The sequence below is a fragment of the Dysidea avara genome, chromosome 2, assembly GCF_963678975.1.
Source record: "Dysidea avara chromosome 2, odDysAvar1.4, whole genome shotgun sequence".
Lineage (NCBI taxonomy): Eukaryota > Metazoa > Porifera > Demospongiae > Dictyoceratida > Dysideidae > Dysidea > Dysidea avara.
In genome coordinates this window covers 38,010,618-38,029,057 of record NC_089273.1, presented here as the reverse complement: position 1 = coordinate 38,029,057, position 18,440 = coordinate 38,010,618, and the positions used below count along the sequence as shown (strand labels likewise).

The window sequence follows — 18,440 nt, the reverse complement described above, 5'->3', positions numbered from 1 at the left end:
CTTAGAAGTTTGTCAAGTTATTTAGCTTAACACAAGGTTCATTCACTTTGTTTGCATGGAAATATAGCTATATTATGTGGTTTGCTTGACACATCATGTGAAGAAATACAAAGAAAGTCATGAAGAAAAGAATCCTACCAGTCCAGATAATGATGAAGCAAACAAGATAAGCAGCTAATGCAGGGGCAAAGCTCTAATGGAACCCCTCTTTTTAACTGACAAGTTTTCTTCAATTCAATAAAGTTTGTTTATCAGCCCAAGAAACATTCATTGCAAAATTTTATACTCCTTTTACCTTTGCTTAGTGCATTAATAGTTCAAATATCAATTGAAACTGCTACATTTTTGCAATAGGTGCCTTTAAAAACAAATATTGCCTTTATCTTCTATAGCTATTACAGCAACTGTTAAAGGCATCAGTTGCATTTCTGAAGGTCTAAATGGTAAGACTTAACAGTGAAACATTGCTGGGGGAGTCTACCATTAAGAGTGGAACTTCCTTGTACAGATCCATGCCTGTACTGAACATTGTCGGTCACAGTAGTTAGTTAATTTTGCTACAAACAAACACTTGTCTCTGATGCTCACTTATCACTGCAACATCTTCAACACATGTCTGCTGGCATACATGCATTATGTAACATAATGTTGTATAACATATAGCTACATCCGTGGATGGTAGTCCTACTCGTGATGAAGATCCTTCACTGGTACAGAAAGATAAAAAGCAATATAATACAAGTGCTTTGTATGTTTATCGATATGCCAAAGGTTTCTTCCTGAGTAAATTTGAAACGTTTTCACGAAAGAAGTAGGGCTGTAGCTATATCCAGTTTTCTGTGATGCTTGATTGAATGGATCAGGCAGGCAGTAGAAAATTCCGTCAAAAAAATATCTAGCAACTTGACAAAAATCTTTTGGGTCAATATGAAAGCACATTTCGGCTTGGTTTTACCCAACCAATACTGTCATGTCATTGTGAAGAAAAATCGAAGCAGGGTTTGGGTGATATTTTGTTACTGTCCATGCCCACACTTTCATCGTACTGTATGATAGTGGTATCATCATCGCCTCCTGGGCTGTGCCACAGCAATCAACATGTTAACTGAAACTACATTGAATTTACAAAAGTATATGTGACCAAATTTGACAAAACAAGGCTTCCACACACATCCAATTTTCTGACTTTAACAAACTGTAACCTGACTGTTCAGTAAGCTATTGACCTAAAATTATCACACAATTCTTCCATTGCATTGTAAAATACCAGGTCAAAATTTGAAACTAAAAGGCATACTCCAACTTTAAATTATAGTTCTTCAAAGCCATAAAAGTGGATGTGTGTGGAAGCCTTTTTTTGTCAAATTCGGTCACATATACTGTGCCCTATTCCATGGTGAATCCCTGAGTTGGCAAATCTGAAGTGTAAATTTCATTTCAAAATGTTTGAAGTGTACATAATTATAACCACACAGGGTATGTCTCTGTGCAAATAAGTTTAAATATGAGCAAATTCTTGTAAGAGGATTCTGTCACATGAAACATGCACATGATTGCATTTATTGTTACATTTTTGACAAGCTTTGTGAAAAGATAACAACATACCTTGGCAGTCATTTTCTTGGACAAGTCTTCTAATTTGTTGCTTGATGCAGGTATCAGTGGGTGACTGACAGTATCATCCAGTTTTACCTAAAATAATGAACATTTTTAAATAGATGGTGTGCCAGCAATTCCCTGGAATCATTTGTAACAAATTTGAACTAATATATTTTTACTGGATTTGCAAAAATGGGTTTTCCACACACATACAATTCTATGAACTTAAAAGATCATAACTAAGTGCTCAAAAAAAACATATTAAGCTGAAAACGTTTCTGTGTACTAGGCTATATTGGTGCTCACTACTGACCACATTTCAGGTCAATATATACAGTGTATAGACTTTTCAATCTGAAAGTTATGAATCATGAAAGTTGGTAAATTGGATGTGTGTGAGATCCCTTTTTGCAAATCTGGTCACATATGTAAATGTGACTGGATCTGCAAAAAGGGGTCTTATAGCCTTTCCAATTACATGTACTTGAAAATCCATAACTTCACTTGTGAGTATGGTACCAGCCTAAAAATTAGTCACTTTACACTCATATCATAGCATTATTTCTGGATGTAATTCTAGACAATGCTTTATACACATGTTATGACTCACCAAACCTGAAAATTTGGAGAAGCTATAAGACCCACTTTCACAGATCCAGCCACAGATTAGTTTTATGTAAATTTGTATAATATTATGTGAATGTAACTTTGGGCTAGTCCCCTAGACAAATCAGCATAAGCTTCCTGTTCAGTAGCTAAATTCAAATTTAAATCTGTACTATATATGTAGTAGCTGATTTGCAGTAAATGGGCTTTCAGATGATATGTACAAAACCCAGAAGAAAACATGATGTTGTTTCGGTTTGGGAAAATCTCCATGATCTGTACTATTAATACTGTATAGTACAGATTTTGAAGGTTTGGGCTTTCTTGCCCAAACCAAAGCAGCATCACATTTTCTTCCATGATGCTGAGTTTTGGACATATCATCTATAACCAGCATCACGCCTACCTCTTCATAACAAATTAAGGTATTGGTAAGGTATAAGCATACCCAAAAATATGTACCTACTGTATTTTCAGCTAACTGACTATATAACTGATACTTTCAAACAACTGTGGTTATGCTACTGTTCAACATCACTTCGCATGCCTTTTTGCTAATCACAGCATTTACTGTTCATGCATGCATCATGAATCTTATCACTGTCCTCCTTTGTGTCTAGACATACATCTGTTATGCCAGCATAATTTTGGGAATAATAGGTGGTTGAAAGAATTAGGGAATGTTCTGGAATAATCAGATGAGTTCCAGGAATAATTGGTACAAAATTATAAGTTTTCTTTGTAGCCTGTTGTAAAAATTTGAATACACCACTGAAACAGTGCAAGCATAAAAACGGTTGAAAACATTGAGATAGTCTAATAGAGCAGTCACTCACTCTAATAGAGCAATCAACTTTGAGCCCATAATTCTATTATAACAGTCAGGTATATAAATTCATAATTAATATGCTTATATATAGCACTAATTTCAGAAATAATTTTGGGAATAATAGGTACGTAGATGGGGAATAATATTGAGAATAATAGGTGAATAAAAAATATCCAGAAAGAATAATTGGAAGATTTTGGAGCATAATAGCCTATTTGTGTCCCATTTTTTCTCCACTACTGCATGTGTAGCTGCTGAGTTGCAGTAAACTGTGGTGACTTCAATGTAGCTGGCTGTCATGAGTATCTCATAGTGACTGGATTGATTGCAGAGACACTTCTCAAACTGTTCTTTGTTTGTAGTGCAATCTAATATAATGGACACAAAATGCTTGAAAACAAAGTGGAATGGCCAATTCACTTCTCAGTACATTAATAGTTGGGGCATGTGCTTAGTCACTATTTCTAGTGGCTGGATTAATTGTTTAAACTTTACTGAACAATACAATTAGCAGGAATTATTTATAATACAGCAACAAATATAAGTTGTAGTCCTGAAGGTCAACCAGTGTCTGGCATTATAGTCTTCATTATTATGTACCAATTATAATTATCTATAACTACAACTAATTAATTACAATTGTTAAATAAAGGATACAAGTTATTTAATAAAATAGTTTGTTAGAGCAAAAATGGTCACAAAGAAAAAAAAAACATTGGCGTAGGAAGTTGTTGGCTGGGGGGCTATCCCCAAATAATTTGGCTAACTATTTCAAGTCATCTCTTAAGTACTCAACTGTCTATACTTACTACCAACATATCAGATAACACTATAATTCATCTTTCTATTTAATGAACAATCCATAAAGACTTTATTAACCTATCGGCTTGCACAGTGACTCCTCAGCAGTAGTTCAGATGAAAGATTGTGACAAGCACTGTGAAAAAAGAAGGATATAAGATGGTATTTCCAGTGGCTTATTGAATACAAAAAAGCTTGGTATAACCTGTATTATACTAACAATCCCTATAAGGCTTTAGTAAATGTGTTAAACATACTGAAACCTTATATGTGATGGTATAGTGTGGGCATTATATCAGATATAAGCTATTCCAAGTATTGTGGTAATTAAACTGAAACCATACATGTAATAGTATAGTATGCATTATACTAAAGTATAACATGAGTATAATACAGGGTTTATAATAAGGCTTATTTGTATTCAATAAGCCACTGGAAATACCATCTTATATCCCACCTTTTTCACAGTGAAGTGCCTCTAGAATTAAGTTTTGTATAAACAATGTTATTTTTGAGTGACATAGAAGTAAATTACACAAGTAAGAATACATTGCTGGAATGATTCTAGCATGTTTTACAACTAAAAATATGCTAAATTCAATCTCAAAGCATTATATATATTTTTTAAATTTTGCTTAGTGCATGTTCCCAGATTCCCCCTAGTTTAGCATGCTTGTCATGCTCAGCTTTTCTTTTAACCATTATGTGAGGTGCTTGGTATGCATATGAAAAAGTACCTACTGTAAGCAAAAGTATTGCAAAAGTATTTAATCCTTGGATTCGTATTCATTAGGTCGAAAGAAGTATTTGAGTTAATCTTGGATATTACTGGTCAGAATTAATGAGTAGAGAAAAGTAAACAATGAGGGCTTGGTCATGAGAACATGTGTTTAGATTTTTTAGAAGCTCTGAGATGATATTTTGGTAGTACATAGTATAATTTGATTGCTTTAATTTACTGCCATATTATTGGAGTAATTACTGTTTCACACTATCACGCTATTGTCAGTAAAAAACCAGCACAAGCATGGATTTTCAGAAAAAAAGAAATTTAAAAATTGTAGATTGTGAAAATTATGGAAAGCCTACCTTCTGGACATGTGCAAAAGTAAAACTCAATTGCAAATTTAAACAAAAGATTTTTGCACATTTGGATATAGCAAAACTTTTATAAACCAAAAGCTTCTTGATATGTACAATCTAATCAAACACTGTGCAAAAAGTGGGTTATAATTATGGTATTTCCAGTGGCTTATTGAATACAAATAAGCCTTAATATGAATCTTGTATTATACTCATTTTATACTTTAGTATAATTCCATACTATACTATTGCATATATGGTTTCAGTTTATTTACCACATTACCTCAAATAGCTTATATCTAACATAATGCCCACACTATACCATTGCATATATGGTTTCAGTATATTTAACACATTAACTGAAGTCTTACATGAGATTGTTAGTATAATACAGGTTATACCAAGCTTTTCTGTATTCAATAAGCCACTGGAAATACCATCTTATATCCCTCTTTTTTCACAGTGAAAAACAGCCAAGCTGTAAAAAAGGTGCAGCCCCCTAAAATTTCATGGTGGAAAAAGATGTGAAACCTGAGGTGGTGGCCTAGAAATGGCTGTGATGGTACGTTAGTGGTAAAAATTTTAATAACGACAATTCAGGTGAATTTTTTTCCGCTTAGTCATGGCACCTGAATTGTCGTTATTAAGTATTAAGATTTTTACCATTAACCTACCATCACAGCCATTTCTTGCCTGTCACCTTGGATTTCACATCTTTTTCCACCATGGCCTTTTTTGGGAGCCGCATTGTTTTTGATTACACATCACTTCTGTTTGTAATTGTATACCCCAAAGCCATCCTATGGCTAGCTTCTGGACTTTTTTAACACATATTATTTTCTTTACCACAGGAAGAAGAAAAAGATTTAAAGCAAATTTTTAATACTTCAACTATTTTTGATATTATCAGTAATTATACAAACTATTTACATACATTAATTACATGCCAATTATTCCCTACAGGATAATTTATTTGCAGCTGATCTCTCTACTGTTTGACTTGAAATGTAACTAAACTCTCTAAAGGGTGATTTGCTTGTATTCAAAGCTGAACACTGTACAGGAGTCTCTCTACAGTATCCAACTGAACTCTATACTGGGTTATCTGTTTGCCAGTAAACTCTCTACGGGGCAATTTCTTTGTAGCTGAAGTGTCTACAGGGTGGGTGATTTGTTTGTATCTGAACTCTCTGCAGGGTAACTTGTTTGTAGTTAAACTCTCTACAAGGTGATTTGTTTCTAGCTGATCTCTCTATAGGGGGTGATATGTTTGTAACTGAACTCTTTACAGGGAAATTTGTTTGTAGCTGAACTCTGTGCAAGGTGATTTGTTTCAATCTAATCACTCTACAGGGTGATATGTTTGTAGCTGAACTCTCTAAAGAATTATTTGTTGGCAGCTGAACTCTCTATAGGGTGAGTTGTTTCTAGTGACATAGTGGTTTCTTTGTAGCTGAACTCTCTACAAAGTGACTTGTTTCCAGCTGATCTCTCTACAAGGAGACTTCTTCTAGCTGATCTCTCTACAGAGTGACTTGCATCTAACTAAACGCTCTACAGGTTGATATGTTCATACATAACACAGGGTGATTTGTTCATAACTAAAGCCTCTACAGGATGACAAGCTTCTAGCTGATCTCTCTGCATGGTGATTCGTTAGTAGCTGAACTCTCTACAGAGTGATTTGTAGCTGAACTCTCAACAGGATGATTTCTTTGTAGCTGAACTCTCTACAAGGTGATTTCTTCTAGCTGATTGCTCTACATGGTGACTTTTTCTAGCTGATCTCTCTACTGGGTGACTTGTTTCAAGCTGAACTCCTTCTAGGGTTATTTGTTTATAGCTGAACTCTCTACAGGATGATTTGTTTGTAGTTTATCTCTTGTTTCTAGCTAAAATCCCTACTGGGTGATCTGTTGGTAGCTGAACTCTCTACAGGGTGACTTCTGTCTAGCTGAACTCTCTACAGGGTGATATGTTTTCAGGTGAATTCTATACAGGGTGATATGTTTGTAGCTCAATTCTCTACAAAGTGACTTGTTTCTAGCTTATATCTCTACAGGGTGATATTTTTTGTAGCTGAACTCTCTGCAGGGTGATGTTTTGTAGCTGTATCTTCTACAAGGTAATTTGTTTGTAGCTGAACTCTCTACAGGACAGTTTCTTAATAGCTGAACTCTCTGCATAGTAATTTCTTCTAGCTGAGCTCTCTGCATAGTAATTTCTTCTAGCTGAGCTCTCTGCAGGGTGACTTGTTTCGTGCTGATCTCTGATAGGGTGACTTTTTTCTAGCTGAGTTCTTGCAGGATGGTTTCTTTGTGTCCAAACTCTCTGCTAGATGGTTTATTCATAGCTGAACTCTCTACAAGGCGACTTCTTCTAGCTGATCGCTTTTATCCGATCTCTCTCTACGTTCAAAAAAATTGAAAAGAAACGTGCTGGGATGAATTAGGCCAAGTTATAGGCCATTCATAGCTTAGAACTAGCTAAAATGAAAGGAAACTTATAGCACTGGTCATTGTCCAACACCACGGAGCAGTACAGCCGCACACAGCCATCACCTGGTTGGCCAGGGCTCCATCAAGACCCCAGACCACTCGTACGGCTAGCCACTGTGCTCTAAAAAAGCAGCCAGCAAAAGCAGACCACTTTACTCTGGTCGACTGTGGCAGTGAAACTTGATAGTGCATTCATTAAGCTTTGTGTTTGTGTGAAAAAATCAAACCGGCTTCCTGTCTTGGGCGATAAGAACGGTTTTCGTAGATCCAATCACATTTTTATTATGTACTCTTGCTGCTACTTTACAGCATGACTTGTTTCTATTTGAACTCTCTACAGGTGATCTGTTTGTAGCTGAATTCTATACAAGGTGCAGGGGCATAGCCAGGATTTTTTGAAGGGGGGTTCCAGCACCAGCATTGAGTTACTAGAAGCAGGGGTCTGGGAGCGCAGCCCCCAGCTGCTGAGAGACTTTTAATATTTAATAAATTAAAACTCAGCAAATTGCTATATTTTATGCAAAAAGGACATTAATTATGATACATTAAGTGCCCTTGGGATGAAGGTAGTACTAGATAAAGTCACCTATAGTGGAAACAGACAGCATAACACATAGAGACACATATAGTAATCTGTAAGTGATGGTTATATCTCACTGTGGTATAGGAGCCATGAATCCACTGATACAAATGACAATCAAAACAATATAACTATACAAATATGCATAGCATGAATTCATTTCGCATAACACAAGTGATAAATTACTGGAGCTCTATATCTTTAAACACTGCACACCAAAGCTATAGCAGTATAAGGTCATGCTAAGTTTTGCATTTAATGTTGGAATGTCTGAAAAACTTCATATGGACATGGATATTTACATGCATGTTCTATTAGAGTATACCTGACTGCTCTATTAGAGTATATACCTGACTGCTCTATTAGAGTATATCGATCTTTTTAACAAGTTTTGAAGAGGGCTCATGTTACCTCTGTAAATCCTTCCCTGAGAGATGAATGTAAGTTTTATCAATTGTTGTGCTGTGCCATTACACTATATTGCTCACTTATTTTGTCCTGCCACACTAAATGGTGTGTTAGGATCCTGCTTGCAGAAGTCAAAATTTTACAGGGGGGTTCCTGAACCCCCCGGAACCCCCCCTCCCTACGCCCCTGACTGGTGGTCTATTTGTAGCTGAGCTCTCTACAGGGTGACTTGTTTCGTGCTGATCTCTCATAGGGTGACTTTTTCTAGCTGAGTTCTTGCAGGATGGTTTCTTTGTATCCAAACACTCTCTACAAGATGGTTTATTTATAGCTGAACTCTCTACAAGGTGACTTCTTCTAGCTGATCACTTTTATCTGATCTCTCTACAGGGGGATTTGGTTGTAGCTGAACTCTCAACAGGGTAATTTGATTGTAGTTAAACTACAAGGTGATTTGTTATCTCTACAGGGTGCTTTGTTTGTAGCTAAACTCTCTACAGGGTGACTTGTTTCTAAATGATCTCTCTGCATGGTAACTTGTTCAATTTATTATTTAATAATAACTTTATGGTGTAAACACCAATGATAAAAACGATATTTCGAGTGTCTGCATGACCCAACCATTTTCTGATGCCCTGGGAAAAGTGAAGTGATGCCCGGGAAAGAGCCCGGGTATGCCCAGGTGTAGCTACACCACTACTCAACAAGTGATGGCAATGGTAATTCAGTTGATATACAGATATCATGTGATTAATAAAATGACCAAGAAAAACACTAATGATATGGAACAGAATAATTCCATGTTTCATAGCAGGTGATTTCCTTGATTTCCTTTTCAAACCAACACTGAACAGGCGACCACACCAACATGAGGTAAGCTCATGTGTGCCAACTTCTACCCAAAATATGACACCTCTCTTTTAAAAGGAGAGCAGTTACAAAAACTTTCAAATATAAATGCTTTGTCAATGAAAAAAGATCCTGGTCACATTTTGTTCTAGTCTGGGTTCGACCCACTTTTAATTATCTGGATGCATACTCCGGATTATTACGGTCACTTTAATTATGCGGTCTTATCATAGAGGTGGTATTTTTGAAGAGGTGAGCACTAGTAGCCACTTAATATAAGTTTTTGACCAATTTCAGTCTTTCGGTTTCAGTTTTCATATACATACCAAATAGTACATTGCATAACAAAATGAAAATGCAGATGCTATGCTTAGACTATACCGTTTCGCCCTGTTGAGTATGAGGAAGAAGACATTTTTTTTAGAAAAATGCGTAATGATTTTACTATGGCATGCAAAGCCAGCATTAAATTATATAGGTCAACTTAAACCAATGCAACATAGCTATGTTATGTATAACTTGAAGGAAACTCTCCAATAGAGCAGTCAGATATTCTTATAGAACAGTCAGAATAATTGATTTTTTGTACATAATATCAATGAAATTGAAAAAAATCATTATTTAACGACACTCAGATTAGTTGTCAAGTATATTCCACGATATTTTTGTAAAAATTATTATTTTACTAGCTACAAAAGGCTTGTTTTTGTGCAATAAATTGCATTTCGCATGCCATAATTAATTAAAGTGTTCGTAATCTAGCCTTCACTAAAAGTTTGTACTTGTGCTCAGTAATCATTTCCATAGTTCAACACACTTAAAGGTGTTTATGTGCATGTGACTGCAGTATTTGTGGGATCACAGAGTACAGGGCGACTTGGCTTGTAGCTGAACTGTCTATAAAATTAACTGTTCACAGCTGAACTCCCTACAGAATAACTTGCAATGTAATAGAAAATTCTATAATTGAGAAAGTCATAAACATAACTGAGTGTTCTATTAGGGTGACTGTTCTAGTAGAGTATCTTGATCTTGCATTTGCTACACATAGTTGGCTTTCGAATGAAAAAAATATAAATATATAAAATGGTGTTTCGGAAGTGGTTACATGTGTTTTTGTGGCTGGTGACTATTCACTTTTTCCAGCGGTTTTGTGGTCACATTTCTCCATTTTTAACTTTAAACTGTATTTTGAGTGATCAAGAGAAGTGCTGTTCATTTGTGGAGACGTTCTCAGTCGGACAAAATGGTTTTCGTCCGCTATTCTCATATTACGCTCGTCACCATGGGGTTTTCTGGCATTTTATGCTCTTGTTGTGTGGTGATGTTTCGCTGAATCCAGGCCCATTCAAGTATCTATATACCATCTGTAGAAGGTGGGTTCGTTCAAATCTATGTGCACTACAGTGTGATAGGTGTCAGTTATGGTCTCACATCACTTATGTTTGTGTTGACCATGATTTTTATGCTGAGTTACAGGATAAATCTGAGATCTCATGGCTGTGCCTGTCTTGTCTATTTTCGGTTCTACCATCCTTTGATGTGTGTGATGACTTACAGAGTGTAATAGCCAGTGTACAGATAGTCACAATGATTCTAAGGTCACCCCAGATGACATGAATGACAAAAATTCTATTTTGCTAGTGCTGAAGGACAATCCATCTGGTGTAAGAATTGTACATCATAACATTCAAGGTCTGTGTTCCAAGTTTGACGAGTTATCACTCTGGTTTTCTAATCGTGTTAAGACTGCTACAATTTTTGCTTTACTAAAGCATGGCTCTGCCCAGGAAGTTCTGATGTTACTGTACCTGGATGTACTGTTTATACTTCACCTATGTTGTGTCACCCTGGTAAAGCTTCTAGCTACCCATATATGAGAAGCTAGAACAGTCATGTAGATTATTGAATATAGTGTGCTGATACGTTACTTGTAAACACACCAGATTATTGTTATGGCTGTATACTGATCTCCTTTTACTGATTTCAAGTAGGGACTCACAGTATTAACCAGTCTCTTCAATGAGATCTGTTTCCTCAGTGAAAACATTGTTGTTGTTGGGGACTTCAATCCACTATTCAAGCTCAATATGTTGATTTACTAACTGACTGTTCTATGGTTCAACATTTATTGGACCCTTCTGGAGTTACTCATAACTCTGCTACTCTCATTGATCATGTTATAACTTCTAAACATGTTGCAGTCTCTTCTGTTCGGCAATCAGTTGGTGTGAGTGGTCACATGATTCAAGTGATGGACATTGATATGTTGACTGTTCGTCCAGAGTGTCAGTTTGGTCATTTTGAAATTGTGATTGGGATAAAGTTAGGGAATTAATTAAGTTGTTCCTTGGCAGGTAATGGATACATTTGATGATATCAATGACATGTGGGAATTCTTTTGGTCTTCCTTGCTCTCTATTCTAAACAGTTTTACTCCTTAGAAGTCAGTACCCTCCTCTTCATCTAAAATACCTACACCCTGGATGACCCCTGATATACTTACAGCCATAAAGAATAAACATCATGCTAAACGGAGGGCTGCAAAATCTCACGATGCACAGGATATTGCTTACTATAAGTCACTTAAAAATAACCTGAAGGTGACTATTTGTCAAGCAAAATTATCATATTTAAACACTCTACTAAAGCTATCTCAATCCAATCCTTCACTTGCAGGTAATTTATGGTCAGGTATCAATATGGTTATTGGTAGACAGAAGAAAAGAGAAGGAGGCATCAGTTCCAAGCTCTCACTGGACTCAGTAAATAAATTTTTTCGTGATGTTGCACTGACTTCTGATCATCAACCCTCTTCCAAGTTTGTCCCTAATGCTGCTTGTGAATCAACATCATTTCATTTTAGATCAATACAGGCTGACACAGTTGAATTTGCTCTTAAGCACCGTGATATTTGGAAGTCTACTCATCCCGGTGGCTTATCTGCTCAATTTTTGAGGGAAATTGCTGCTGATATAGCAGTTCCTTTAACCAAATTGTATAACTTGTCTCTACGCACTGCTACAGTTCCAGATGAATGGAAGAGAGGTAATATTACACCTGTCCATAAAAGTGGTCCACAAAAAATCCATCAAACTTTCGTCCTATATCTGTAGAGTCCATCATTGCTAAAATTCTTGGGAAATTTGTTGCAGCTTGGCTTGAAACATACTTTGAAACCAGTCAATTGTTGAGCCCTTACCAGGGGGCCTAACATCATGGTAGATCCACAGACCAAAGACTTCTTTTTGTCACTGACCTTATCATACATGCTTTAGACAATAACAAAGTTGTGTGCTCAGCTTTCCTTGATCTTAGAAAAGCATTTGACTCACTTGATCATGTACTACTGTTGCAAAGCTTAAATAGTATGGGGATCCATGGAACTGAAATAGCCTGGTTTACTGATTAATTGACCAACCGTTTGCAGAGAGTAAAATCCGAGGGTTCTTTTTCATCATGGATTACTGTTCATGGAGGTATGCCACAGGGAAGTGCCTTAGGGCCACTTTTATTCCCAGTATATGTCAATGATATGCCCTCCCTAGTGCACCATGGTAACCTCTTGCAGTTTGCTGATGACACAACTCTAATTTGTTCTGGATATACTTGTGAAGAAGTTGAGAAGAAGTTATCACACAACCTTGAGCTGATTTCTAAGTGGATCTCTCAGAGTAAGATGCGGCTTAACATTAACAAATCAAGTGTGATGTGGTTCTCTTCCAAGCACAGCAAAAGTAAGTTAGAATATCCTACTATTATGATTGATTACCAACTTATTACAGCTGTCACTCAGCAATCGTATTTAGGAAAATTTTTTGTTTTATTATATATTATAATGTGCAGAACCTCAAAAAGAGTGTGTGGCACAACATTACAAGTGGGTGAGTTGTGGGAAATGGGGGTGTGACATATTACAAAACAGTTCGTACATACAGTCATGTTATTATAAGTGTTCTTTTGAAGTGATCTAGAGTTGGAGAGTTAATGGTTTGCTGGCTAAGGCTGTTCCACAATCTGATGGCTGACGGGAAAAAGGAATATAAGTGAGTGTTAATTCTTGAGTAAGGGAGCTGATAGCAGAGTTGATGATGGCGAGTGTGGGAGGTGCAAAGGATAAGAGATTGGTTGCAAGGCATATTTATCAAGTTATTAGATATCTTATACATCATTGTAGCTTTTATGCATGCTCTTCTATTTTGTAGACTTTTCCATCCAAGGTTGTTAATAAGGTTAGTTACACTAACAGACCAAGAGTAACTGTTCGTAACAAATCTACTTGCACGCCTTTGAATCTTTTCCAACATTAGGATATCTTTTTGAGTATGGGGATCCCAAACTGTGCACGAATATTCTAGAATTGGTATAACTAAGGATTTGTAACAGGATTCCTTGATGTGGGGTGGACAGGATTTTAAATTTCTATGCAAAAATCCCAAGACAGAGCTTGCCTTTTTGGAAATATTGGAGATGTGCTCTGACCAGTTCAGTCTCTCATTAATGGTAATTCCTAGGTATTTAACTGATGAAACTTGTTTTATAGCTGTACCATCCATTCTATAGGTTATGGTTAATGGTGAACGTTTGTTTGTGATGCAAAGAAATTCGCACTTATTAAAGTTAAACAGAAGTTGCCAATCCTTGGACCATTTGACCAGTCTGTTGATGTCATCCTGGAGAAGGCTTTGATCATCTCTGGTTTCGATTTTGCGATATAATAAGATATATAGTTTGATTTTGGAGGCTATATTTAGGGAAATATCGTTTACAAAGCATAAACAAAGGAGGGGGGCTAAAACAGTTCCTTGGGGTACACCAGATGTTACTATGGAAGAATTGCTACTTGTGCCATCTATTGTTACTTTTTGACTTCTATTATAAAGATAGTGCTTGATCCATGACAAGAGGGGGCCTCTGATCCCATAATGTGATAGTTTATTGCATAGTCTGGAGTGTGGTACTCTATCAAAAGCTTTTGAAAAGTCCAGAAAAATGCAGTCCATTTGTGCATTATCATTGAGGCAGTTGACTAAATCATCTATGGTTGTTATTAGTTGAGTTTCACATGATTTGCCTGCTTGAAAGCCATGTTGTTCTTCAGCCAGAATGTTATAGTTAGTTAAATGTGAAAAGATACAGCTGTAAACAATATGTTCAAGAATTTTACTACAAATTGACGTTAAGGAGACAGGACGATAATTGCAAGTCTGAGTACGGCTGCCCTTCTTGAAGATGGGAACTATGTTTGCAACCTTCCAGTCATCCGGTAGAAACCCTTGGTGTAAGGATGATTGAAAAATCAGAGTTAAAATTGGTGCTAGTTCCTCTGATAGCTCTTTTAAGAAATATGCTGGAATATTATCTGGTCCAGTAGCTTTGTGATGGTTTAAAGTACGTAATAAATTGGCAACTCCCTCTTCAGAAATTGAAATGTGTGGTATTTCAGGAAAAGGAATACCATTCATTGTAGGTACTGCTGACAAGTCTTCTTGGGTAAATACTGATGTAAAGTAATCGTTGAATGCATTGGATTTTTCCTGGCTGTCTGTAAGAGTAATATCATTAACATGTATTGGGGGTATACTACATTGATCTTTTTTTTGGTGTTTAATGAATGACCATAGCCTCTTTGTTACGTTACCATTTTCGGCCTCAATAAAGCTGTTGATGTATGCATTGTAAGCTCTTTGACATTCCCTTTGGCATTCTTTTTTAAGACGATAATACAACTGCCATTCCTCAGCACAATGAGAATGTTTAGCTCTGTTGTAACAACGCTGCTTTCTTCGTGAAAGCCTTTTTATGAAGGGGGAAATCCAGGGTTGGTGATTTTTGGTAGAAGTAACTTTGGAAGGTATTAAACTGAGGCAGTCGTCACACAAATTTTTAAAATCATTCCACAGAATATTGACAGGGAGATCAGGGGAATATTGAGATTGTAAAATTATAGAGAACTGTCGAACTTTTTCCTTAATAGAAGGTAAATTTGCCTTTCGCCATAAATAGATTTTCCGTAAGGTGGGGGGTTGGGTTCTTGCAGTCACATGAGATAGCATTACGACGGCCTCATGATCACTAATACCAGGGATTGTTGTACATTCTGTAACTAAAGAAGGCCGGTTTGTGGCAAAGATATCTAATACATTATGATTCCTGGTGGGAGAGTCTACAAATTGAGTCAAGTTATGATCCGCCAAAGTATAATAAGTTTGATTATTGTCTTCAGTGGAATGCTCAGGTGTCTGAAGTATGTCGCAAGTACTCTTACAATTTACATCTCATTGGATGCAGTCACAAACATCTACCTGTTTCCCTTCTTAAGTTGCTAATGGAGTCCCTCATTTCATCGCGCATCATGTATGCCCTGCCAGTGTGGGGACCCCCTCTTCTCAATCACCAAGTTGGCCACTTACAGCATACAGAATAGGGCAGTGAGGGTAATCTTCTCCCTTAAGAAGTTTGATCATGTGTCTGTACCACGTGACCAGCTAGGTTGGCCTAACATATCAGAAGAAATTGAGATCCATAGCTTGGCAGAATTTCATCGTCACTGTTTTAGATGCCAGTGCCTGCAACTGCAACCTCCAATAACATTTAGTTGCTCTCACACCTATAATACTCGGCATAAGGCCTATTTTGTTAACAGCACTTACCATCATCTGGCTAGAGCACAGCAATATTTTCAACATTGTGCCACTTGTTGGTGGAATAAGCTACCATTTGAAGTGCCCCACAAGCATGGAGAATTTTTCACTTTAACGAAGACCCACTGTATGACCAATAATAGTTAATTTGTGTATTATTTAAATGTATTGCTTTGTGTCTTGTATGTTTTTCAGTTTTGTACTAGGGTTGGGCGATATTGAAAATTTCCTCCCATGGTTATTGTGGAGCTTATTATCACAATTATTGCAAATTTCACAGTATTGAAATGAACTATAGCAAGTACACTCAAAATGGTTTACACATCATATATTTGCATGGGCAGACTTTGTTTACTAGCTATGTACCACACTGAACTGCAAGGAGTTTGGAAAAACCAGCTTAACTTATAGAGATGCCATGGATCGGACTGCATATAAAATTAATTTTGAAGGAGGTATAGTTCCTATGTATATAGCTAGCAAAGGTGAGACCAGAATCTTCATCGCATTATCACAGTAGTGTTACATCCAGTACACGTGCCTCGCATGTATTCTAATAATTAGTGCATTGCTTAGTGTAGTAGTGCATGGGTTAGGCTTGTTTGCTAGGATGAAATACTGAATGACAAGTACAATGTGGTATTGTTAACACATGTAAGTGTGTAGTTGCAGCTGTATCACCTGTTATCTAATAATTAGTTCATCGTTTTGTGTAGTAGTGCATGGGTTAGGCTTGTTTGCTAGTACAAGATGGCTGAAATATTGATTGACAAGTACAATGTGGCATTGTTAACACATGCAAGTTTGTAGTTGCAGCTGTATTCCTGCTGTGATATCGCAATAACCGTTTATACCAGTATGGTGGTTTTTCAAAAACAAGGCGGTATCGGTTATTGCCAGCTGTAATATCACCTTGTTACTGTCATACCGGTATATCGCCCAACCCTATTTTGTACTTGTGTATTTGTATGTGTCTCAGTGTACTCTGACTTGGAAGAATAGCTATGCCTAACATCATGAGTCTAAACAAAAAAAATCAAATCAAAATCAATCATACCAATCATAGCTCAATGGTTTGTAATCCAATTCTTCTGTACTACTGCAATGACTTTCTACAATTAGTATTCCAGCCACATAGCAATTTTCAGCTCATTGTTACTAACGGTTTGCCTGGTAGGCATAAAAATTATTGGTAATTTTATTTACGAATCTCAATCACTAAATTGTTACACATTTTAATTTTGATTGTTTTCAACCACCAAAAGGCACTCCTACAATGGTTGATCTATTTACAAACTGATTTTCCACTCATTCCATGAAGCGGTTTACTCTGTAGGCATAATAACAGATCGATCTTATTTTACGCGAATAACCGGTAATAACTCCTGAACCATTCCTCGAATTTGCACCAAATTTGATACTAGAATTCACCTTTGGACTGTGTTTATGTGTACCAAATTTCAAGGTGATCTTAGTACTCATTTGTGTTTTATAGCTATTTTCAAAGTGTGCAAAACGATGAAGAATAAGAAAAAATAAATAAAATAAATAAATAACAAAAGAAATAAAACGACATTTTGGCCAATCATATCTAAGAAATGGCTACAACGATTTTCTTCAAATTTGGTATGTAGGGTGGCCTACCTGGCGGGCACCTCTGCAGTGAAACTGGTTCCAATCAGAATAAGGATCATAGAGCTACAAAGTTGTGAATATTGTATTTTCTTTTTCCTGTCAATATATTATACTAATGGTGTGGCACGCTGGCTTCTTGGACCACACCACACACTACCGTGTGTCTCGATTAAATACAGCTGTTTGCCTTATATATCTTTGAGATGTAATTATAATCCACTCAAAAACAGCCAAGCTGTAAATAAAAAAAAGAGTGCAGCCTTCAAAAGCCTGGGTGAAAAAAGTTGTGAAGTCAATAGTGGTGACCAAGAAATGGCTGCAACGATGTTAATGCTTATAAATTTTAACAATGCACACAGCCATTTTCTAAATTTTTTTGCATTAACATCATTGCAGCCATTTCTTGGCCACCACCTTTGATTTCACAACTTTTTCACCCAGGCTTTTGAGAGCCGCACCCTTTTTTTACAGCTTGGCAGTTTTTGAGTGGATTTCATTTCTTTTTGTATTTTCAAAAACCAAATCTTGCACCTTTAACTGAGATATGATTTCCAGTGTGTTGTATCACAAGTTTTTCTAGCATAGCACTTATTATGATGAATATGATGATGATGATTGGTGCGAGTCAGTTATACTAGTCTTCTTGCAGACTTTCTGGGGACGAAACTAAGTTAATACTATAAAATATCACTGATTGACACAAAAATGACTCTGATATGATGAAATAGCTACTAGATTGAGCCTCAAAGTTTTGCAACAATAGTATGGTGCTAATGCTCTAATACAGTGCATGTTTCTGCTTTTGCTGAAATTATCTAATAGAACACACATAGAATGTTCTAGAACAATCTAGATTTTCTATTGGTAGATCAGTTTTACTTATTAAGCTAGAACTTTCATTGATAATA

The 18,440-nt window shown here is 36.4% G+C and overlaps 1 protein-coding gene and 2 long non-coding RNA genes across 15 annotated transcripts in view; 2 read left to right on the top strand and 1 right to left on the bottom strand.

Annotated features, from left to right (window-relative positions):
- The window catches only part of LOC136247257 (uncharacterized), a 237,281-nt gene that overhangs the window by 75,294 nt on the left and 143,547 nt on the right, over positions 1–18,440 (bottom strand). Inside the window, exon 6 of the mRNA XM_066038884.1 lies at positions 1,606–1,692. Coding sequence (XP_065894956.1) covers positions 1,606–1,692 — 87 coding nt within the window. The remainder of the gene's footprint in view (positions 1–1,605; positions 1,693–18,440) is intronic.
- The window catches only part of LOC136247263 (uncharacterized), a 75,750-nt gene that overhangs the window by 42,581 nt on the left and 14,729 nt on the right, over positions 1–18,440 (top strand). The gene's annotated exons all lie outside the window — the stretch shown is intronic.
- LOC136244854 (uncharacterized) lies at positions 13,086–13,934 on the top strand. Of its 3 annotated transcripts, XR_010695599.1 has the most exons (4): positions 13,086–13,137; positions 13,220–13,299; positions 13,459–13,756; positions 13,817–13,934. It is a non-coding gene; the product is annotated as an uncharacterized lncRNA (long non-coding RNA). The 3 variants fall into 3 exon arrangements; XR_010695595.1 differs by having other exon boundaries at positions 13,094–13,137; positions 13,220–13,756; XR_010695594.1 differs by lacking the exon at positions 13,086–13,137 and having other exon boundaries at positions 13,153–13,299.